The sequence below is a fragment of the Pristiophorus japonicus genome, chromosome 6 (genome assembly GCF_044704955.1).
Source record: "Pristiophorus japonicus isolate sPriJap1 chromosome 6, sPriJap1.hap1, whole genome shotgun sequence".
NCBI classification, from domain to species: domain Eukaryota; kingdom Metazoa; phylum Chordata; class Chondrichthyes; family Pristiophoridae; genus Pristiophorus; species Pristiophorus japonicus.
Window position 1 is genome coordinate 161526912 of NC_091982.1, and position 25058 is coordinate 161551969.

Genomic DNA, 25058 nt, shown 5'->3' on the forward strand with positions numbered 1-25058 from the left:
GTAAGTTTTCCATGTTTCTCTGGAATATCGCCGCCGCTGATCGGATTCCAAATGGGCTTCTGAAATAAACAAAAAGACCTTTGTGCATGTGGATGCAGGTGAGGGCCTTTGATGATTCTTCCAGTTCCTGCATCATGTAGGTTGAAGTCAGATACAGCTTCGTGAACATCTTTCCTCCCGCCAGCATTGCAAAGAGGTCTTTGGCCTTTGGTAGTGGGTATTGGTTCTGCAGGGAGAAACGATTGATAGTTACTTTGTAATCGCCACAGATTCTGATGGTGCTGTCTCCCTTGAGGATTGGGACGATAGGACTGGCCCACTTGTTGAAGTCGATCGGTGAAATGATGCCCTCTCTTTGCAGCCAGTCTAGCTCGATCTCTACCCTTTCTCTCATCATGTATGGTACTGCTGTCACCTTGTAATGGATGGGTCGCGCCCCTGGAATTAGGTGGATCTGTACTTTTGCTCCTTGGAATTTCCCGATGCCTGGTTCGAACAGCGAAGGAAATTTGTTTAAAACCTGGGCACACGAAGTGTCGACAGCGGGCGATAGCACTCGGACGTCCTCCCAGTCCCAACATATCTTTCCCAGCCAGCTCCTGCCAAGCAGCGTGGGACCATCGCCCGGTACCACCCAGAGTGGTAGCTTGTGCACCACTCCATTATAGGAGACCTCTAGGGTAGCATTGCCGATTACAGGAATCAGTTCTTTTGTGTAAGTTCTTAGTTTCGTGCAAACTGGAGTTAAGACTGGCCTTGAGGCCTTGTTGCATCACAATCTTTCGAAAGTCCTTTTGCCCATGATGGACTGGCTCACGCCCGTGTCCAGCTCCATTGACACTGGGAGTCCATTTAGTTCAACATTCAGCATTATCGGGGGACAATTCGTGGTAAATGTGTGCACCCCATGTACCTCTGCCTCTTCGGTCTGAGGCTCTGGTTCATCGTGATCCTCCTTGGATCTATATCCTCTGCAATATGGTGGTTTGCAGGTTTAACAGGATTTGCAGCTTGCCTGCACACTCATTGGAGATGTCCCATTGTTCCACATCCCTTGCAAATGTACCCTTTGAATCAGCATGAATGGAAACGATGATCACCTCTGCAGCGCCAACAAGTTGTTAATGGCCTTGCATTCATCACCCTTGATGGTGGACTCTGAGACATCTGCGGAAGTGCAGCTGCAGGTATGTGTGACCTGCCCTGTACGTTATGATTCGAAAACAACATCATTTTGTTCACAGTACTTGTAGCAGCACTTGTGTGCTGAGAAATTTCATTCGTATTGTCACTGGTGGCAATGAAAGCCTGGGCTATCATTATGGCCTTACTCAAGGTTGGGGTCTCTACAGTCAAAAGTTTGCGAAGTATGGTTTCATGGCCAATGCCAAGTATGAAAAAGTCTCTGAGCATGTGCTCCAAATATCCTTCAAATTCGCAATGTCCTGCAAGGCGTCTTAGCTCGACGACATAACTCGCCACTTCCTGGCCTTCAGACCTTTTGTAGGTGTAGAACTGGTACCTCGCCATCAGAATGCTTTCCTTCGGATTCAAATGCTCTCGGACCAGTGTGCACAAATCGTCGTATGATTTCCCCGTGGATTTCACTGGAGTGAGCAGATTCTTCATGAGGCCATACTTGTTTGCCCCACAGATGGTGAGGAGGATCGCCCTTCGTTTGGCAGCGTTCTCTTCCCCATCTAGCTCGTTTGTCGAGTTGCTCCACAAAAGTTTCCCAATCATCTCCCTCTGAGAATTTCTTCAGGATACCCACTGTTCTCTGCACCTTTGGGTTCGCTATCTGTATCTCGTCGCCAGTTATGTATGAAGAAAGAATCAGAGCTCAAAGTAAAGTGTGACCTTAGTCTTTTATTGCAGGTCTCCAGAGTGCCTCTCCAACCTGTGAGGCCTCCTTAAATATCTGTGCTCCCAAGGGATTTTGAGATCCCCTGGGACTCCAGGGGTTGAGCCCTCTGGTTGCTGTACAGAGCAAATACAAGTTTACATATATAACAGTAACAGAGCATAGAAGTCATCGTATCGGTGTCTTCGACAACACATTGCTCAAATTTGCCCATATGTGAAGGCAGGGTGTTTCTTCTCCAAGAAAATTGGGCATCTTGTGAAGGCATGCTGACTGAAGAGTAAACCAACTTTCAAGGCTATGGGCTGGAAATTCCCCAACCATGCATCGTTTCTTTTGGCAGGATTGCGCCGTTTTCGGCGGAAAATTCTGCGGCAGGAAATTCCCGGAAGTCTTGTGCCGCCGGTTTTGAAATACCACTGGGGAGCGGACTGTCAGCTTGCAAGAATGGAAAAAGCGCTTTTGCCCAATATTTGGCTCAGCGGTGACCCGTAGATAAGACCAAAAAAAAGGCCGGGATAAAACCTGCGTTGCAGCCCTTGGAACTGCGGTACATATGAAGACTTGCAAAAAAGGTAAATTAAAGTTTTTATTTTTAAATTCTTTTGCAGCGATTCGCTAGAAAAGGGTCTTGTGAATAATTCGTGATTTTTTTATTTTTTGTGTTTTGGAAAATTAGTTGGTGTTTCCCACCTCCCTAGGCCCAACTCACAGCGGTATCAGCCTCGGAGAAAAGTTGCAGAAAATTTGTAGTTTTCATTGCGAATCCTCGTGCAACGGCGATTTTTACCGCTGGGCGCATTTTTCCCCGAATGTTAGGCCTCGAAATCATAATGGAGTCATAGCGGTATTTTTGGCAGAAAAAACTGCTATGTTCAAAAACCGAATTTCTAGTACTATAAGTAGAAATCCCCAGATATTACATAGCATGGAAGAAAAGCACCAGGACGAAGAGATACACATCATCAGGAGCATGAGGGTATCTAACAGCGATTCGAAAAGTATCAGCATCCAAGTAGATGTTGCAGGAACCAAGGTACCCATGGAAATCAACACGGGTGCATCCGTGAGCGTAGTACCAGAATACCTCGACAAATTACGGGATTTCCCATTGGAGAAATCCAAGGTAGAGCTGTGAGGCTACTCAGGAGAGATCACTCCTGTGGTGGGACCTATCACCGTACTGATGAAATACAAGGATCAATTTCAGAGCTTGCCTCTCTTAGTAGTAGCAGGAGACAAGCCTGCCTTACTAGGAAGAAATTGTTTGGGATCACTGAAGCTGGATTGGAATGAGATATTTCGTATTGAAGCGAGATTTGCATCGAAGGATGATGTCATCAAGCAGTATCCGAAAGTGTTCTGCGAAACAGGCAGTCCGATCCAAGACTTCAAGGTGAATGTCAGGGTACAGAAGGACGCTAGACCAGTTTACTGCAAGCCACGTCCCATACCATATGCACTCAACAAAAAAGTTGAGCAAGAACTCAAAAGACTAGAGATTGAGAACATTATCTCTAAGATAGATCTATGTAATTGGGCTACACCCGCTGTTGCTGTACCTAAGTCAGATGGTAAGATAAGGTTGTGTGGTGATTATAAGGTAACTGCAAACCAGGTTCGAGAGGGTAATCTCCCCAATACATTGCCAAATTTAGAAGATTTGTTCACAATGCTGACAGGTGGCCAGATCTTCTCAAAGTTAGATCTTACAAATGCCTACTTACAACTTGAACTAGATGAGGAGTCCAAGTCATGCTTGACTATAAATACTCATCTAGGCCTATATAAATTTAATATTCTATTTAATTTGGGACATTTGGAGTGACTTCCACCGCTGCCATATTTTAAGGCGAGATTAACCAAATTCTGCAAGGCATTGAAAGGGTAGTATATTATTTGGATGACATACTCATTTCAGCTCCAAACAGGCAAATGCATAATAACATATTGAATAAAGTGCTCAAACGGCTAAAGAAGCACAGCATATGAGTGACTGCTTACAAGTTTGAGTTATTGCAAAACTCGGAGTATTTAGGGCACAGAGTAGACAAAGATGGTTTACATCCAACCAAGGGAAAGTTGGATGCATTTAGAAATGCACCCGCTCCCAAGAATGTCACTGAACTTTGTTCATTTTTGGGACTTTTGTACGATTATGGGAAGTTCCTACCAAATTTGGCTACAGTGTTACATCCACTGAAAGAGCTGTTGAAAAAATAGGTCCAGTGGAAGTGATCAGAAGAATACGACACAGCATTCAAGGAATGTAAAAACCAGTTGGTACAAAGTACCATGTTCGTTCATATGACGTATCTAAGGAGATCGAAATAGCATGTGATGCCTCTCCATATGGAGTTGGGGCAGTGATCTCTCATGTATTACATAGTAGGGAGGAGAGACCAATTGCTTTTGCTTCACACACTCTCAGTGCCAGTGAGTGTAATTATGCACAAATCAAAAGGGAAGCTTTGGCATTAATTTTTGGGATCAAGAAGTTCCACAAATACTTGTATGGTCATAAGTTTACCATTGTTATGGATCATAAGCCCCTGACAGCAATCCTCCATCCAAAGTCCCCAGTTCTAACATTAGCTGCAATCCGAATGCAGAGATGAGCTTTGATTTTGTCAGCATATATGTATGACATTGAGTACAGACGATCAGCTGATCACAGTAAAGCTGATGCTGTGTCTAGGTTGCCATCCCTATCACAAGTTGTACCCAATAGGGAAGACGTGTTTTTTCATACATTGAACAACTGCCAGTCATAGCTGAAGAGATTGGTAGAGCAAACAAACATGACCCAGTTATGTCAAGGGTGTATGATTACATTGCAAATGTACTGAGAAAGAATTTCATCCATACTTCATTCGTAGGAATGAATTATCAGTGGATAATGATTGTATCATGTGGGGTTCAAGAGTAGTTATATCAAATAAATTCAGGTCCAAATTATTAGGAGAACTTCATGACCAGCACCTGGGAATGTGCTTGACCAAGAGTTTTGTATGTAGTTACTTATGGTGGCCAGGTCCAGATAAAGATATAGAGTACATCGTTAGTCAGTGTATAACATATCAATCGGTAAGAAAGAAACCACCATCAGTACCATCACAGTCATGGAAATGGCCTCCCAGGTGTGGCAAAGGTTACATATCAATTTTGCTGAGCTAGGACAGCAATTGTTCATTGTGATTGATAGCCATTTGAAGTGGGTAGAAGTGCTTCCGATGCAGAAAATAACGAGTAAAACGCCACAATTTGCGAAGATTATTTTCTTCATATGGCCTCCAAGAAGAAATTGTGTCTGATAATGGGCCACAATTTGTTCAGAAGAATTTGCACAGTTCACGAGCAAATATGGTACGAAACATATCAAGGTTCCACCATACCACCCTGCTTCAAATGGTGCAGCAGAGCACACAGTACAAACTGTAAAACGTGCCCTCATCAAACAAATGTTGGATCCAAATCCAAAGAAACAACAATTGTCATTGGACCACAAATTGGCTAATTTTCTAATTACTTATTTTAAGTAGAACACCAGCAGAGTTGTTTCTCAAATAACAGCCACAAACCAGGTTCTCATTGTTAAAGCCAAACTTGGCACAGTCAGTAGAAGAAAAACAATTAAGACAGAAAGAGAATCATGATAGAGGTAGAGTAAGAGAGAGAGAAGTGTGAAATTAAATCAGAAGGTTAGATTGAAGAACCATCACCATAAATGGTTAAAGTGGTTACCAGGAAGAGTGGTGAAGATATGGGGCTAGAACCTCCACTTTTTTTGCATGCTTAATGCACACTTTATGCCCATTTTACCACTGAAATGACGTATAACGCCCATATATCGCCCATTCTGGCACAAAATGGAAACTGACGGGCTATTTTAGGAGACTTATCACCGAGGTTTATTTTCCCAATGGGCTTAACGGCGAGAAAAAATATCACCGCCCGCCCACTTTTTTGCAGTGGAATCAGCAGAATGGGTGAATTCAACGCCCATAATATCGCCCAGTATTATTTTTTTATCGGAATTAATGCCTGTAGTGTCTCTGCACTGTACTATAAAGTCACACGAGGCATATACTGCAGACAAGGTCACTACATGACCTGCACCTTTATTCCCAGGACCAAGGAGTGCTGAGCCTGTGTGGAACCTCCCTTTAAGTGACCAGGTAAGGAGTGTCTCCCACAAGTTCACCCCCTGTGGTCAAGGTGTGTATTTCACAGTTGAATACAGTGTACAGTGTTGTTACATATTGGTTACAGTTATGTGAAGGTTACAAACATGACAATGTCGGGATTCAATATTAACGCCCGGCGATTATTTTTTGTTGTAAAGAGCATATTTACCCAAACTAGTGGCCATGGAGATGGCCCATCCTCAATTTCACCACCTCGCACACATATCGCCCACAATATCGCTCGCTCAAAAAATCATCCACAAAAAGTGGAACTAACCAGAACGAATGCCAGCAGTGTGGCTGGCATTTGATAAATCCCACTCTTACATGAGGAGCTGCTATCTGAAAGATTTGACTGAAAGAGCGCTGATGTGAGTGACAACGCTGACACACTGTTGCGTGTGTGCAGCTCAGACATCAATGGTGCCCATCACTTTGGTGCCAGTTAAAATTTACGTTGATTGATGTTAAGTTGTATTTAATTCTTTCATGGTAAGGAATCACCAGGGTGTAACGGTCCAGCTATCTGAGACAATGCGCAGCAAAGTTAATTTCAATAACAAAAGTTTAATATCAACATTGGTCTGAAATCATAAGTATCACAGCCAATAACACCCAACTAACCCACCCATATCCCACTTTTTCCACCATTGACATCAATCACATGTTCAACATGTCCAGCAACACAGAATACAAAGCAGGAGCGTAGTCCCCAGCCCCCATACATTGCAACAAATTGCATACAGCCAGATGGAGATACAACACAGCCATCTGCACCTCACTTTCCTTCCCCCCTCTCCTTCTTCTCCCCACCTCTGCCCCTTCCCCTCCTTGCTCCATGGCGCCTGGCCGAGGAGTTCCTCAGGCGGTGCCTCTGGGGGGGGGGGGGGGGGGGGGGGGATGAAGGCAGATATGTTGGTTGGACGGGTACAGGAGCGGGGGGGTTGTCGAGGGGGCAACATTCTCTGATGCAGAAGCAGGATCTTGGTCCTTGCTCTCATCTGTCATTCGCAGTGGTGGTGTGGAACCTAGGGGTGGAGTGCTGCGCTTTGGGACCACTGGGAGGGCTGTGGCAGCAGTGTTCCTGGCTATCACATCCAGTGACTCTGCCATGCATGGTGGCCAGCTGACGGGATATGCCCCCCAAAGCTTCGATGAACTGGTCACCAATGTCTACAGTCCTCCTGGATAACTTTACCATCTCTCCGCTGTCATGTCGCGCTCGTGGAACAGATCTGCCGCGTCCACGAGACCGACGCGGGGTCAGCGCCGACCTGGGGACAAATGGGGTGCCTTGTGGAGAGGTGCTTGGGGCCAGCACCTCCAGAGTGGAGGCAGGAATGACCGGAGGACCAATAGATGGCCTTGGAGTGGAATTGGTTCTGGAGCGTAACAATGCAGGTTCTTCGAAGTCCGCGCTCTCATCCATCGAGAACAGACCCAGCAGATTGACAGGCGACAATCGGAGCTCCTCAACACCAGATGTAATAGGATCGTCCGCTGACTCCTGCCCCGCACCCCCACCTTCTGACCTCTGTGGCCTTGCCTAGGACCGTGCTGCTGGCTGAGCTGCAAGACACAAAAGAGATTGTTAGAGGAGAAAGGGGTGCTAGAGTGACAAGGTGAGTCCAGCGCTACCCATAGCATATGCACGACAAAAGCACCACCATTCTCAAAATCATCGCAGACATCATGTTTCATGACCGTTAAACACATTGTGAATTGCAATGATTTTCGTTAGGCCAGCATTATTTCTATGACACTTTTAGAAGTCATCTATAATATATGATTAGTCGGATATGACATCTGTTGCTGTGACATCTATTGACTTTACATCACGCAATGATGTAAGCTTTACTCATGTGGCATCACTTCAGGGTCTGCAGATGCATCCGTGGCTGTCCAGGGATGCTTCCCCACGAGTGCTAGCACTCACTCCTCCATCTCTGTGATGTCGCTGGGGACTGGTGGCCCCCCACCCGTTCGCCTCTGCAAGGACCTCATCGTCGATAGCTTCTTCTGTAAAAGGTGACAGGACGACATGGCATGAGATCATTTCATAATATCAATGCTAGGTACTGTCACAGAGACTGATACAACACATAACCGACAGATGTAATCATGATTATTATGATTATTATCATTCTTTACCGAAAGACATACACCGTGACTGCAGGCTTTGAGTAAAACATTCCCGGTAAAAGTGCAAGACCTCACATCTGCTGCTAGTCACTCATGACTGTTACAAATCAAATGATTTAAATACATAAGTACATGTAAATCAATGTAATACTTACTCTTGCTGATCCCACAAGGTTGTTCCATCTTTTGCGGCATTGGTTGCCCTCACAAAACTTGTTGGTCGCCAACAAGACCACCTCTGCTATCTCAGTCCACATCCTCTGGTAGACCTTTGGAGTGTGCTTCCCACACCCTCCCTGTGTAAAATCACCCCAGTGTGACTCAACCTCCTGCAGGAGGGAGGCATTTGTCTTGTCCAAGAACCTCTTGGCTCTTTTGCGGCCTCCAGTGTGCTCCTTTCCCACCTCACTACTCTCTCCAGTGTCAGTCTCCATAGTGTGCTGTGATGCCTCCTCCTCTCCCTCCATTATTGGGCAAATTCGGTCAAATATGTGACTGGTAAAGCTAATTTTTGTTTGCCTACTTGCTGTAAAGCTATAAAGTCTCCCTCCTTCTTCCCAAAGCAGCCACACCACACCCAGCCACGCTTTCAGTCCCTCTGAGCTCCCTCGCTCTCTGTCTCCTCTTCTGCGCATGTCATGCTGACCCATTGCTAAGGATGGCCACACTTTGGGCCCAAGTTTCGGGCCACGCCTAGAACGGCGCAGCCCCGACCTGGATGCCCATTTTTCGCGCCACAAAGTGCGCCTAAAAAAAACTTACAGGTTCTCCGGCTCCCTGCTGGTCTTCTGGAGTCGGGCACGGTGCAGCAAGAGTTATAGGGGGCGGAGCTAGGTCCCTGCGCTGAAAACATGCCGGGATCTCTGCACATGCGCGCTAAAGTGGGCGCGCATCTGCAGTAGCTCCAGGCACCCAAAACTGTGTGGGAGGGGCCTGAAACACGCAGCCCCTAGCCCTGGCCGAATGGCCTCACTGGGGCTGCATGCTTAAGGCTGCCTCCCACGCCCAGCTCCTGCTTCCTCCCGACCTGACTCGACTCCCGCTTCCCCAGCCCCCGGACCGGACCCGACCCCGACCCGACTCCCGCCCCTGGACCGGACCAGACCCCCCACCCAACCTGACCTCCCTCTCCCTCCCTCCCCCCCCCCCCGACCTGAGCCGACCTCCCTCCCACCACCTCCCCGACTCGACCCGTGCTCCCTCCCTCCCCCCTCCTACCCGAACCAACCCGACCTCCCTCCGCCCCCCCCCTCCGACCCGACCCGCCCTCCCGACCCCCACCCGGACCCGACACGACCTGACCTCCCTCCACCCCCCCCCCCCCCCCCGGCCCAAACTGAACCGAACCAATCTCCCTCCTCCGCACCCCCCCACTGACCCGACCCGCGCTCCCGACCCCCACCCGGACCCGACACGACCTGACCTCCCTGCCCACCCCCCCCCCCCGGCCCAAACTGAACCGAACCAATCTCCCTCCTCCGCACCCCCCCCCCGACCCGACCCGTGCTCCCAACCCCGACCCGCGCTCCCGACCCCGGACCCGACCCAACGCCATATACCTGTAAATCTGGTGCTGGGGACGGGCCCTGCCCGAAGTCTTGGGCCCGGCCGGGCCTGGCCCGTTCAACCTCCCTCCCCCTTCTCCTTCCCCCCTTCTCCTTCCCTTCACCCCCTTCTCCTTTCCCCCCCTCCTTTCCCCCTTCTCCTTTCCCCCGCTTTTCCTTCCCCCCTTCCCCTTCCTCTTCCCCTTCTCCTTCTCCCCCCCTTCCCCTTCTCCTCCTCCCCCTTCCCCTTCTCCTCCTCCCTCCCTTCCCTTCTCCTCCACCCTCCCTTCTCCTTCTCCTCCACCTCCCCCCCTTCCCCTTCCCCTTCTCCTCCTCCCCCCTTCCCCTTCTCCTCCGCCCCCCTTCCCCTTCTCCGCCCCCCCTTCCCCTTCTCCTCCTCCCCCCCTTCCACTTCTCCTCCCCTTCCCCTTCTCCTCCTCACCCCCTTCCCCTTCTCCTCCTCCTCCCTCCACTTCCCCTTCTCCACCTCCCCTTCTCCTCCCCTTCCCCTTCTCCTCCTCATCCCCTTCCCCTTCTCCTCCTCCTCCCTCCACTTCCCCTTCTCCTCCTCCCCCCTTCCCCTGCTCCTCCTCCCCCCCTTCCCCCCTTCCCCTTTTCCTCCTCCCCCACTTTCCCTTCTCCTCCTCCCCCCTTCCCCTTCTTCTCCTCCCCCCTTCCCCTCCTCCCCCCTTCCCCTCCTCCCCCCTTCCCCTTCTCCTCCTCCCCCCTTCCCCTTCTCCTCCTCCCCCCTTCCCCTTCTCCTCCTCCCCCCTTGCCCTTCTCCTCCTCCCCCCCTTCCCCTTCTCCCCCCCTTCCCCTTCTCCCCCTCCCCTTCCCCTTCTCCTCCCACCCCCTTCTCTCCCCATCCCTTCCCCTTCCCTCCCTCCCCCTCTGCCTGCCTCCCTCCCCTCCCCCTGCCCCACTCCCTCCCCCGCCCCTCGCTGTCAGAAACACCTACACTGACAGACAGAGAGTGATAGACACACACAGACAGACAGACAGACAGAGAGATAGAGACACTGACAGAGACACACTGGGGGGGGGGGGCATCCCAGCACGCTGTTGGAGGGGCATCCCAGCACGCTGTTGGAGGGCTCCAGGTGCTGCAGTCGGTAAGTAGAAAATGTTTTATTTATTGACTTAAAAAATATATATTTCTTATTCATTTTTTTTGATTGATTTATTGGTTGATTTATTGATGTTTTTATCATTTATTATTGATGATGGCTCTTTATTTGTAAAACTGAAGTGTTTAATGTTTGTAAACTTCCCTTTAAACCCCCCCTCCCCCATTCCCTACGCCTGATTTGTAACCTACGCCTGATTTTCTAAAGTGTAGACAAGGTTTTTTCGAGCGTACAAAAATCTTCACTTACTCCATTCTAAGTTAGTTTGGAGTAAGTTTTCACTGCCGAAACTTTGAAAACAGGCGTAAGTGGCTGGACACGCCCCCTTTTGAAAAAAAAATTCTGTTCCAAAGTGAAACTGTTCTAACTGACTAGAACTGGAGCAAACTAAATGCCGAGAATTTGAATTTCTAAGATACTCCATTCTACACCAGTTGCTCCAAAAAATCAGGAGCAACTGAGGCCGAAATTTGGGCCCTTTATGGCACACTTTATGGCAGAAGGTCAAAAAAATATAACGCTACCGCCCATTTGATATCGCTCACGGTAACACCCATTTTCAAAATTGTAAACTAGGTGTTTGAGAATGGGTGAGAAGCCGGCGATTTGAAAACGCTTTTTTACCGCCCACGCCGGAAATATCACCCATTTTTGGGTGATAAGCTGAAAAGTGGAGATTGTAGCCCATGTGGTCCTCGCACATATTTGGTCAAGATGTTTGATCATGGACAGGTTAGGTTTGTTCACATTGATCATATTTTATCTATAGATGTGGAAGGAGTTGAAAGTTGGAATGATTCGATTATTTCTGATGAGTCAGATAGTCTTGTTACAAGTAGAGTACCAGTAACAAATCCTACATCAGATGCACTAGAAAAACGTCCATGAGAAAGTCAAAACTTAAGTCTGAGTTCAAGTCAGGCAGACAAACAGTCTGAAGTTGAAAAGAGTTAAAATGTGGATCAAGGACATCCCTTGGAGGAAAACTCTCCTCGGGCTCAGTCTAGAATGAGTCTAAGTTCGACACCATGTTTGGAAGGTTCTGTTTGAGAGCGAAGATATTCTCTTCAAAACAGAAAACAAGTAGTTAAGTTTCTTTTGTAAATTTGGCAAAATAAGTCAATTTATTTTGTTATGTATAACCATGCAAGTTATGTATGATGATTATTTTGCTATAATTACTTCTTCTCGTCACCGAGAGCATGCAGAGAAAGCAAGCGCAGGTAGCAAAAGGAGCGTGCGGCAACCCAGACTCCCCACCCACCCTTTCCTTCAACAACTGTCTGTCCCACCTGTGACAGAGACTGTAATTCCCGTATTGGACTGTTCAGTCACCTAAGAACTCACTTTTAGAGTGGAAGCAAGTCTTCCTCGATTTTGAGGGACTGCCTATGATGATGATAATTACTTGGTCATAAAGGAGGGAGAAGTGTAACATAGTTCCACCTAGTGGACTACTGCTTCACCTAGTGGAGTACTGTGGTAATGCAGCCATTGCTGTAAATAAGAGCCATTTTGCAAAGTCTGTGCGTTGTGATGTCGTATGGAAAATATGATAATAGTTTAATCCATGCTCCGCTGGTATTATTGTGCAATGACTGAAGATGTTACATATGCCTCTGGAGACAGGGAACACTACTTATGAAAAAGATTTTGTTCCCTCTATCTGGAAAAATATTAACCCAGTTGGCAAAGGTAAGTGATTACCGCCAGCACGGCTGTTTTGATTTGCGCAATACTGAGGCAGATCTGCATACAAATAATTAAAATCGCAACATAAACGGGATGTGACACTAGAAACAGCACAAAATCTGAAGCACCGCAAGGTAATTTTGTTAGCTGAGCTATCCATCTAAGATGCAGTGAGAACATCTCAGTTGTGTCACATAGGCCATGGAGAGGAGGTGCAGAATCGGAACTGGCAACCAGAAACGGGGTGGCGGAATGGGGGGATCTGCAGAAGGGCTATTCTGCATAGGCAGGTACTCCAATCAGGGAGCTGTTTGATATGCCAGTAGTGAATGTGTTAATATTTTTGTAGTTTTGGAACACAGTCATTAAATTAATAATTTAGTTCCAGACATGTTGCAATTGTAATAAGTAAAATATGTAATGGTTAACAGTGCATTTATGATAAACATAGCTCCCACCTTAAAGCTGGCAATATCTCATTCTTACCCATCATTCTTCAATGCTCAGCCTCCCTTAAGAAGAAATATATAAGCACACTGCTAATCATTGTTTCTCCAAATTGTCACTCGCAAGGGGAAAATAAAACAAAATATTTTGTAATAGTAAATAGTCCAGTCCAGCAATTATAGTAAATTTCTCCGCGAAATGTTTTTGCAGTACATCATCCTGTTATTAATGAGAGATTATTTTTTTCCTCCCCATTTAACATAGTTGAAATGTTGAATATTTGGATGCATATAGTATAGCTTACAATGATTAAAAACAAAGACATTTGAAATCTGGTTCCAACTGCTTTGATCTGTGCTAATATATTATATTATGCCACTTTTTAAAGGCTTTATCATCACAGACGCCCAAAAGCAGAAGGCCAAAGTGCTTGCACATAAGCCAATGAAGAAGAAAGGTGATTATGCAGCTATTAAATCTATAAAGCGTAAGCTTCCATTTTGGAAATAAAGCACAAGATATGAAACAGGCATTAAATCTCTTGTGCAATGTGAAATTTCATTATGGACCATGTGGAAAAGATTTTCTTTGTGTGTCATGCATAATTAAAGTGTGAGCCTTTTATGAAGAGCAGATTGATGATTTTGTTTCACATAACGCACAGAGGAAATCAACTCCCTATTTTGACAGCAGTTGAGTATGTTTTTTAAAAGTTGCAAGTTATTCCTTTAAAGATATATTTTGAGAGTTTTACGGTTTAAGTAAATCTAATTAAAACAGTAGACAAGATGATTATTTACATTTACGCTCAGGTTTATTCTTCTGAAGGTTTAGAAACATAGAAACATAGAAAATAGGTGCAGGAGTAGGCCATTCGGCCCTTCGAGCCTGCACCACCATTCAATATGATCATGGCTGTTCATGCAACTTCAGTACCCCATTTCTGCTTTCGCTCTATGCCCCTTGATCCCTTTAGCCATAAGGGCCACATCTAACTCCCTTTTGAATGTATCTAATGAACTACCTCAACAACTTTCTGTGGTAGAGAATTCAACAGGTTCACAATTTTCTGAGTGAAGAAATCTCTCCTCATCTCGGTCCTAAATGGCTTACCCCTTATTCTCAGACTAGGACCCCTGGTTCTGGACTTCCCCAACATCGGGAACATTCTTCCTGCATCTAAGCTGTCCAATCCCATCAGAATTTTATATGTTTCTACGAAATCCCCTCTCACTCTTCTAAATTCCAGTGAATATAAGCCTAGTCGATCCAGTCTTTCTTCATATGTCAGTCCTGCCATCCTAGGAATCAGTCTGGTGAACCTTCGCTGCACTCCCTCAATAGCAAGAATGTCCTTCCTCAGATTAGGAGACCAAAACTGTACACAATATTCAAGGTGTGGCCTCACCAAGGCCCTGTACAACTGCAGTAAGACCTCCTTGCTCCTATACTCAAATCCTCTTGCTATGAAGACCAACATGCCATTTGCCTTCTTCACCACCTGCTGCAGCTGCATGCCAACTTTCAATGACTGATGTATCATGACACCCAGGTCTCGTTGCACCTCCCCTTTTCTTAATCTGTCACCATTCAGATAATATTTTGCCTTCCTGTTTTTCCACCAAAGTGGATAACCTCACATTTATTTACATTATACTGCATCTGCCATGCATTTGCCCACTCACCTAACCTGTCCAAGTCACCCTGCAGCCTCTTAGCATCCTCCTCACAGTTCACACTGCCACCGAGCTTAGTATCCTCTGCAAACTTGGAGATATTACACTCAATTCCTTTGTCTAAATCATTAATGTATATTGTAAATAGCTGGGATTCCAGCACTGAACCTTGCGGTACCCCACTGGTCACTGCCTGCCATTCTGAAAAGGACCCGTTTATTCCTACTCATGCTTCCTGTCTGCCAACCAGTTCTCTATCCACGTCAATACATTACCCCCAATACCATGTGCTTTAATTTTGCACACTAATCTCTTGTGTGGGACCTTGTCAAAAGTCTTTTGAAAGTCCAAATACACCACATCCACTGTTTCTCCCTTGTCCACTCTGCTAGTTACATCTTCAAAAAATCCTAGAAGATTAGTCACCTGGTCCTGATGAAATGCATCCCAGGGTATTAAAAGAGATGGCGGAAGTTATAGTAGATGCATTCGTTATAATCTACCAAAATTGTCTGGACTCTGGGGAGAAACCATCGAATTGGAAAGCACCTAATGTAACGCCTCTGTTTAAAAAAGGGGGCAGACAAAAGGCAGTTAACTATAGGCCGGTTAGTTTAACATTTGTAGTGGGGAAAATGCTTGCAGCTATTATTAAGGAAGAAATAGCGGGACATCGAGATAGGAATAGTGCAATCAAGCAGACGCAACATGGATTCATAAAGGGGAAATCATGTTTAACTAATTTAGTGGAATTCTTTGAGGATATAACGAGCATGGTAGATAGAGGTGTACCGATGGATGTGGTGTATTTAGATTTCCAAAAGGCATTCGATAAGGTGCCACACAAAAGGTTACTGCAGAAGATAAAGGTACGCGGTGTCAGAGGAAATGTATTAGCATGGATAGAGAATTGGCTGGCTAACAGAAAGCAGAGAGTCGAGATAAATGGGTCCTTTTCGGGTTGGAAATCGGTGGTTAGTGGTGTGCCATAGGGATCGGTGCTGGGACCACAACTGTTTACAATATACATAGATGACCTGGAAGAGGGGACAGAGTGTAGCGTAACAAAATTTGCAGATGGCACAAAGATTAGTGGGAAAGCGGGTTGTGTAGAGGACACAGAGAGGCTGCAAAGAGATTTAGATAGGTTAAGCGAATGGGCTAAGGGTTGGCAGATGGAATACAATGTCGGAAAATGTGAGGTCATCCACCTTGGAAAAAAAAACAGTAAAAGGGAATATTATTTGAATGCGGAGAAATTACAACATGCTGCGGTGCAGAGGGACCTTGGGGTCCTTGTTCATGAAACTCTTTTGAGTTAACCTGCAAAAACATAAAACATTAAAACCATGCCACCCGACCTGGGTGACACAGCAGACACTTTCAAGGCCCCTTTTTTTTTTGGTTTTTGGTTTTTTTTTTTGGGGCGCTAAAATCAAATTTTTCCAGTGCCCCCTATAAAAGGGAAGGGGGACACTAAAAGCACCGGCAATTAAAACAAATTAAACTTAAAAACGTAAAATCAAATTAAAATTTGGTTGCCGGGCGTGATGATGCACTCCAGTCCCTCCGGTGCCCACCTCTCGCGGAAGGCCGCGAGCGTACCGGTGGACACCGCTTGCTCCATCTCCAAGGACACCCTGGACCGGATGTAAGACCGGAAGAGAGGCAGGCAGTCAGGTTGAACGACCCCCTCGACCGCCCGCTGCCTGGACCGGCTGATGGCACCCTTGGCCGTGCCCAGGAGCAGTCCTACGAGGAGGCCTTCGGACCTACCCGCTCCCCTCCGCACAGGGTGCCCAAAGATCAGGAGAGTGGGACTGAAGTGCAGCCAGAATTTCAGGAGCAGCCCCTTCAAATAATCCCAAAAAGTCAGTTTGCAGGTGCAGCATGTAATCAGGAAGGCAAATGGAATTTTGGCCTTCATTGCGAGAGGGATGGAGTACAAAAGCATGGAGGTCCTGCTGCAATTATACAGGGTATTGGTGAGGCCACACCTGGAGTACTGCGTGCAGTTTTGGTCACCTTACTTAAGGAAGGATATACTAGCTTTGGAGGGGGTACAGAGACGATTCACTAGGCTGATTCCAGAGTTGAGGGGATTACCTTATGATGATAGATTGAGTAGGCTGGGTCTTTACTCGTTGGAGTTCAGAAGGATGAGGGGTGATCTTATAGAAACATTTAAAATAATGAATGGGATAGACAAGACAGAGGCAGAAAGGTTGTTTCCACTGGTCGGGGAGAGTTGAACTCGGGGGCACAACCTCAAAATACGTGGGAGCCAATTTAAAACCGAGTTGAGAAGGAATTTCTTCTCCCAGAGGGTTGTGAATCTGTGGAATTCTCTGCCCAAGGAAGCAGTTGAGGCTAGCTCAGTGAATATATTTAAATCACAGATAGGTAGATTTTTAACCAATAAGGGAATTAAGGGTTATGGGGAGCGGGCGAGTGAGTGGAGCTGAGTCCACGGCCAGATCAGCCATGATCTTGTTGAATGGCGGAGCATGCTCGAGGGGCTAGATGGCCTACTCCTGTTCCTAATTCTTATGTTCTTATGTTCATATGATTTCCCTTTCATAAATCCATGCTGACTTGGACCGATCCTGTCACTTTCCAAATGCGCTGCTATTACATCTTTAATAATTGATTCCAACATTTTCCCCTCTATCGATGTCAGGCTAACCTGTTTTCTCTCTCCCTCCTTTTTTAAAAAGTGGGGTTACATTAGCTACCCTCCAGTCCATAGGAACAGATCCAGAGTCTGTAGATTGTTGGAAAATGATCACCAATGCATCCACTATTTCTATGGCCACTTCCTTAAGTACTCTGGGATGCAGACTATCAGGCCCTGGGGATTTATCGGCCTTCAATCGCATCAATTTCCCTAACACAATTTCCTGACCTACAAGGATTTCCTTCAGTTCCTCCTTCTCGCTAGACCCTCGGTCCTCTAGTATTTCCGGAAGGTTATTTATGTCTTCCTCAGTGAAGACAGAACCAAAGCATTTGTTCAACTGGTCTGCCATTTCTTTGTTCCCCATTATAAATTCACCTGATTCTGACTGCAAGGGACCTATATTTGTCTTCACTAATCTTTTTCTCTTCACATACAAGCTTTTACAGTCAGTTTTTATGGCCCCAAGTTTCCACATGATTTTCTCCTGATTTTTAGGAGTAACTGGTGTAGAACGGAGTATCTTAGAAATCGCAATTCTCCACATTTAGTTTGCTCCAGTTCTAGTCAGGTAGAACAGTTTCACTTTGGAACAGAATTTTTTCTTCAAAAGGGGGCGTGTCCGGCCACTGACACCTGATTTCAAAGTTTCCACAGTGAAAACGTACTCCAAACTAACTTAAAATGGAGCAAGTGAAGATTTTTGTAGGCCTGAAAAAACCTTGTCTGCACATTAAAAAATCAGGCGCAGGTTACAAATTAGGCGTCCGGAACGAGGTGGGGGGGGGGGCGGGGGGAGGCAAGTCATTAAATTCTACAATAAATCCTTATTTATACTTATACAAATATTATACAAATAAATCCAACCTGAATAAACATTTATAAGCAAAGAAAAGATTAAATAAACCATCTTCCTACCTGTGTGGAAGTGCTTCAGGCAGGCTTTTCAGGCAGCGGTTTCCCGACGGCAGGCAGGGAGAAGGCTGCAGGAAGCCTCAGAACTTGAGGCAGCCGTTCCCGACGGGCCCGACTGACGGCAGGGGGAGAAAGCTGCAAGAAGCCTCAGATCATGGAAGGGCAATGTGGTTTTATTAAAAAATGTTAAAAATTGAACAGCTACAAAGAACTACAAAAATGGCCGAGTGCCAATGTTTCCTTCACATTGCGCGTGCGCGAAGGTTCCAACGCGCACGCGCAGGGTTGCCGGCACAAAAAAAACTCATTTAAATGGTACCCGCCCCCTCCTACTTACAAAATCGGCGCGAGTGGTAGGCTCCGCCCCCTGGGCACCGCGCCAAGATGACATCGAGCTGCAAAGCGCTGGAGAATAGCGCGTTTTTTTTCAGGCACCGTTTTCGGCGTGAAAAATGGGCACCCAGCTCGGAGGGGCGCCTGTTTTGCCGCGTGTGGAAACTTGGGGCCATAATGTGGAGAAGTGTGAAGTTATCCACTTATTAGGAAAAATAGAAAAGCACAATATTTTTTAAATTTAGAGGGACCTGGGTGTCCCTACATACGAATCACAGAAAGTTAACAAACAATTAGCAAAGCAAATGGCATGTTGGCCTTTATTACAAAGGGATTGGAGTTTAAGAGTAAAGAAGTGTTACTATAATTATATAGGGCCTTGGTGAGACCACACCTGGAGTGTTTTGTACAGTTTTGGTCTCCTTACCGAATAAAGGATATGCTTGCCTTAGAGAGCATGCAATGTAGGTTTACTGGACTGATTTGTGGGATTCCTTTGAGGAGAGATTGAGTAGACTAGGTCTATAGGGCTCAAGTTTCGGCCTGAGTTCGGCCTAAACTAGTTGCTCCTATTTTTTTGGAGCAAATAGTTTAGAATGGAGCATCTTAGAAATTGCAATTCTCGTCATTTAGTTTGCTCCAGTTCTAGTGAGTTAGAATAGTTTCATTTTAGAACAGATTTTTTTTCAAAAGGGGGCGTGTCCAGTCACTTTCGCCTGTTTTGCAAGTTTAGGCAGAGAAAACTTACTCCAAACTAACTTAGAATGACGTAAGTATAGATTTTTGTACGCTCAGAAAAAACTTGCCTACACTTATAAATCAGGCGTAGGGAATGAGAGATGGGGGGGCGCGGGGAGGGGGTTTACAAACATTAAACACTTCAATAAAGAGCCATCATCAATAATAAATGATCAATAAATCAATAAATCAATAAATCAACCAATAAATCAAAAAAAAAATTAAAAACAAAAATAATAAAAAATCAATTAATAAATAAATAATTATTTTTTTACTCACCTACTGCAGCACCGGGAGCCCACCAACAGCGTGTTGGGAAGGCCCACCCTCCCCCCGCATCTATCTGTCTCTCTCTCTCTGCCTCTGTCTCTGTCAGTGTCTCTCTCTCTGTCTCTGTCAGTGTCTCTCTGTGTTTCTGACAGCGAGGGGTGGGGACAGAGAGGGGGGAGGGGGTAGAGAGGGTGGAGAGGAGGGGGAAGGGCTGAATGGGAGGGGGGTGGGGGACTGAACGGGATGGGGGGGGGGAGGCTGAACGGGCCCCGCCGATGACGTGGAAGCCGGGCCGCCGCAGAGGACTTCGGGCGGGGTTCGCCCCCAGCGAGATGCCGGGCGGGCGGGCGGGTCCCGCCAATGACGTGGAGAGAGGGGGAAGATTGGGGGGGGAGGGAGGGGGGAGAAGGGGGAAGGGCTGAACAGGAGGGAGGGAGGGGGAGACTGAACGGGAGGGAGGGAGGGGGAGCTGAACGGGAGTGAGGGAGGGGGGGGGAGCTGAACGGGAGGGAGGGAGGCGGGGAGCTGAACGGGTGGGAGGGAGGGGGGGCGGAGCTGAACGGGAGGGAGGGAGGGGGGGCGGAGCTGAACGGGAGGGAGGGAGGGGGGGCGGAGCTGAACGGGAGGGAGGGAGGGGGGGGGGAGAGCTGAACGGGAGGGGGGGCGGAGCTGAACAGGAGGGGAGCTGAACGGGAGGGAGGGCCGAGTCCCGATCTTCGCCCGGGGAGCCCATTCAGCCAGGGCGAGGGCCGGCGTGCTTCGGGCCCCTCCCATGCAGCCTCGGGGGTGAGGAGCTACTGCACATACGTGCACACTCTAGCGCGCATGTGCAGAGGTCCCGGCTCTGTTTTCAGCACCAGGACCTGGCTCCGCCACCAACCCCTTGTGCTGCACCACACCAAGCATGAAGACGTCCTGAGGAGCTTGCAGAATCACACGGTAAGTTTTCGGCAGCCTTTTTATTCCAGAAAGTTGCCGCACCTTATGGAGGTGCGCCGTTTTTACAGAGGGCGGAAACTTGTGCCCATATTCTCGAGAGTTTAGAAGAATGAGAGGTGATCTCATCGAAACATATACATTTCTAAAGGTGCTGCGATGATGTTTCCCCTGGCTGGGGAGTCTAGAACTATGGATCTTAGTCTCAGAATAAGGGGTCGGCAATTTAGGACTGAGATGAGGAGAAATTCCTTCACTCAAAGGGTGGTGAATCTTTGAAATTCTCTATGCCAGAGAGCTGTGGGTGCTCAGTCATTGAGTATATTCAAGACAGAGATTGATAGATTTGTGGATAGTAAGGAAATCAAGAGATATGGGGATAGTGCAGGAAGGTGGAGTTGAGGCAAAAGATCAGCCATGATCTTATTGAATGGCGGAGCAGGCTCAAAGGGCCAAATGGCCTACTCCTGCTCCTATTTCTTATAGTCTTAAGTTCTGATTTTTTTTAAAAACTTTTCTGGATCTAATTCCCTCATTCCGTTGAAAATCTTGAGATTCTCTATCAAGTCCCCTTCCCCTCGTCCTGCTCTTCTTGAGAGATTGAAGTGGACACTCTTCCCTCATAACTCAGCCCTCCAACTTCAGGAATCAGCATCAGTACCCGTCCCTGGACTCTCTCCAGTATCGCTACGTCCATTCTGCAATATAGAGAGCAAAACTGAATACAGTTCTCGAGCCGAGATCTTATCAAGGCCATATAAAACTTCAAAATCACTCGTTTTGACTTCGAAATCTCACCATTAATATATTCTAACATTCTATTTTATTTTATGACTGTCTATGAATATTGAATTGGTATTTAATGACCGAGCCAACAAAACTCCCAAATCTCTTTGATTTAAAAAAAATTCTTATATAATGTGTACTTCATACACACACCTCTTCTACCTAATCTCACCACTTTACATATATCTGTTGATTTCCATTCTCCACCTCTCTGCCAATTGACTTAGCCTATCAAGTCCCTCTGAATTATTGCACATCAGCGAGCATGATTGGCCACTTCACCATTTTGTGTCATCTGCAAACTTAACTTCCTTGGGCAATATTCCATCCTCTAAGTCCCACTTAAACAATTCTAAACAACAGCAGCCCCAGAACCAACCCTGTGGGACTTGGCTGGTGACTCTGACACCTCCCAATGCATCACCACCCTTTGCTGTCTGCCTTTCAGACACAGATACTATACTGTACACAAGTGCTTTGGAAATCCATACCTAAAGAGAAATACATACAAGGAGGAACCGAAATTACTGAGATGAACAACATAATTCAAACTGAAACAGAAGGCAACAGCATGTCAGGAAAAATAAGTAAAATTTAATTACCTTGGACATTACTGCATACAAACAGAAAATGAAATAAGAAATGTTGACAGATTTATTTTCCCTGGCAAAGACAGGCTTAAATTAAATTCACCATAAACCCTATCTCCTCTGCTTAGCAATGACATAGTAGAGTACTCAGCAGCACTATTAAACAAACAAGAGCAATTAATTATTAAATCCCCAAAAAACAATATACACTGGGTTTAGGTCTCATGGACTGTTTTAGCTGTCTGCCTAAGACTCCCTGTAGGTGAGGTAGCCTGTTTCACCATGGGCAAAAGTTCCCTCCCAGTTTTATATGAGTGGGGTAAATACAATGAAAGCTGCTATGAGAGATATGAGAAAGTTTTGTCTTTGGAAAATTGACATTAAGAATTATAATCAAACTTCTCATCATTCACTCTTTCATTGGAATGGGTGGTCACCTTGGGAATGAAGTGCAGGCACTTGTAGATTAACAACCTTCTATTTTGAGCAAGAGGTGACCAGGGTTTAACTAACTTAGTTTCTCACAGGCTTGGCATGTTCTGTGTCGGTGCTTCTGTAGGAATGTAACAATCACTTACCCTTAATTATAATAACCTAGGGTCAATCATTGGGTCCATTAATGCTCATCTCTATAGCATTCAATTGTATGCCTTTGTCTTTATTAATTCATTACTTGACTTTATTACTTTACTTTATGTTTATTCTAAACATTTAAATTTATGTTCTCTAGTGTTAGTAACTTGACTTACTTTTAAGTGACACTATAGGTTACCCTTACCTAAACTATTTAATGTTTTATACATCTTGACAAAGTTCATCTCAATCTTCTCTCTAGACTTTACTACCTGAGCTTTTGTATTCTTTCCTCATAGCTCACCCTTTTATACATTGGATCATTCCTGTTGTTCTTCTCTGTATGTAAATTGTTTATATAATGTGGTGACAATTACTGAACATGGTAATCCACATATACCAGTGGATAAAAAGCTTTAACATTACCTTCGACTGCATCGTCCTGGCGATATATCACAACATTCCATTAGCTTTTGTAATTGCTTCATCGCATGGTCTGGACCCAAACCTTTTTTTGTGGAATTCCCCTTTGGAGACTCATGTCCCATGTGCACTCCCCTCCCCCACAATCCCCTGACAATTGCCAGTAATAAAGTGGGCAAAGTGCCAACTAAAATGACATCGGAGTTGAACACAATAACTTTACTAGATCTGGGAAACATATTCTTGGAACATCGGAACAATGAATGCTTACCATTACTAGAATGTAAAGGAACACTATGTGCAGCTCTCTCACTAATAGATTGAACAAACAGACCATCAATAAACCCCAGGGGATAAGACACGTTTACCAGATACATAGCCACATCTGGAGCTGTCCAGTCAATGGGTTTCCATTGCATTTATGGCGAAGTTAGCGCTGGTAAAGTGAGAGCAGGTTAGAGAATTTCCCAGTCACTTGTCCAGCATCCTCTTTGCACCCCCAGATAACCTCACCATGCCCTCCCAGTGGGGCACCCCCACAGATAATCTCGTCATGCCCTCCCAGTGAGGCACCCTCCACAGATAACCTCATCATGTCCTCCCAGTGGGGCACATCCCCCAGTTTGGGAACCTATGGTCTAGTCATTAACAGTATTGAGCCTTTTATTCCCAAGTATCTTTCCAAGATGAATTACTTTCCATTCATTGTATAATTATCTTGCAATTTCACATACCTTACATTTGTTAGTAGTAAATTTCATTTGACATTTGTTTTTCCCAATTGTATTACTGATTTAAATTGGTACTGAGGTGAATGATCAGCCATGATCTTATTGAGTGGTGGGGCAGGCTCGAAGGGCCGAATGGCCTACTCCTGCACCTATTTTCTATGTTTCTATGGCCCCAAGTTTCCACATGATTTGCTCCTGATTTTTAGGAGCAATTGGTGGAGAACGGAGTATCTTAGAAATCGCAATTCCCCACATTTAAGTTTTCTGCAGTTCTAGTCATGTAGAACAGTTTCACTTTCGAACAGATTTTTTTTTCAAAAGGGGGCGTGTCCGGCCACTGACGCCTGATTTGAAAGTTTCCACAGTGAAAACGTACTCCAAACTAACTTAGAATGGAGCAAGTGAAGATTTTTGTAGGCCTGAAAAAACCTTGTCTACACATTAAAAAATCAGGCGCAGGTTACAAATTAGGCGTCCGGAACGAGGTGGGGGGGGGAAGGGAAGTCATTACATTCTACAATAAATCCTTAGTTATACTTATACAAATATTATACAAATAATTCCAACCTGAATAAAAATTTATAAGCAAAGAAAAGATTAAATAAACCATGTTCCTACCTGTGTGAAAGTGCTTCAGGCAGGCCTTTCAGGCAGGGAGAAGGCTGCAGGAAGCCTCACAAGTTGAGGCAGCCGTTCCCGACGGCGTGGGGTGGGGAGGCACTGAGGGACCAACCGATGGCAGCAGCCGTTCCCGACGGCAGCGGGGTGGGAGGCAGTGAGGGCCCAACCGACGGCAGCGGGGGGCAGGCAGGGAGAAGGCTGCAGGAAGCCTCAGAAGTTGAGGCAGCCATTCCCGACTGCAGGGGGGTGAGGCCCCCCTGCCGTCCGTCGGGCCCGTCGGGAAACAGCTGCCTCAACTTCTGAGGCTTCCTGCAGCCGTCTCCCTGCTGCAAGAAGCCTCAGTGCTGATCATGGAAGGGCAATGTGGTTTTATTAAAAAATGTTAAAAATTGAACAGCTACAAAGAACTACAAAAATGGCCGAGTGCCAATGTTTCCTTCACACTGCATGTGCGCGAACGCTCCAACGTGCACGCGCAGGGTTGCCGGCTCGAAAAAAACTCATTTAAATGGTACCCGCCCCCTCCTACTTACAAAATCGGCATGAGTGGTAGGCTCCGCCCCCTGGGCGCTGCGCCAAGCAGACATCGAGCTGCAAAGCGCTCGAGAATAGCGCGTTTTTTTTCAGGCGCCGTTTTCGGAGCGAAAAACGGGCGCCCAGCTCGGAGGGGCGCCTGTTTTGCCGCGTGTGGAAACTTGGGGCCTATGTTTCTAAATTCTTCTCTAAATCATTAACTGCATCATCTGTTTCAACCTCCTCCACTTTAGTCTTGTCTACAAATCTGCC

At 46.2% G+C, this 25058-nt stretch overlaps 1 protein-coding gene across 1 annotated transcript in view; it reads left to right on the top strand.

The window, feature by feature from the left end:
* The window catches only part of LOC139266214 (uncharacterized), a 200672-nt gene that overhangs the window by 163228 nt on the left and 12386 nt on the right, over positions 1 to 25058 (top strand). Inside the window, exon 13 of the mRNA XM_070884045.1 lies at positions 13392 to 13460. Coding sequence (XP_070740146.1) covers positions 13392 to 13460 — 69 coding nt within the window. The remainder of the gene's footprint in view (positions 1 to 13391; positions 13461 to 25058) is intronic.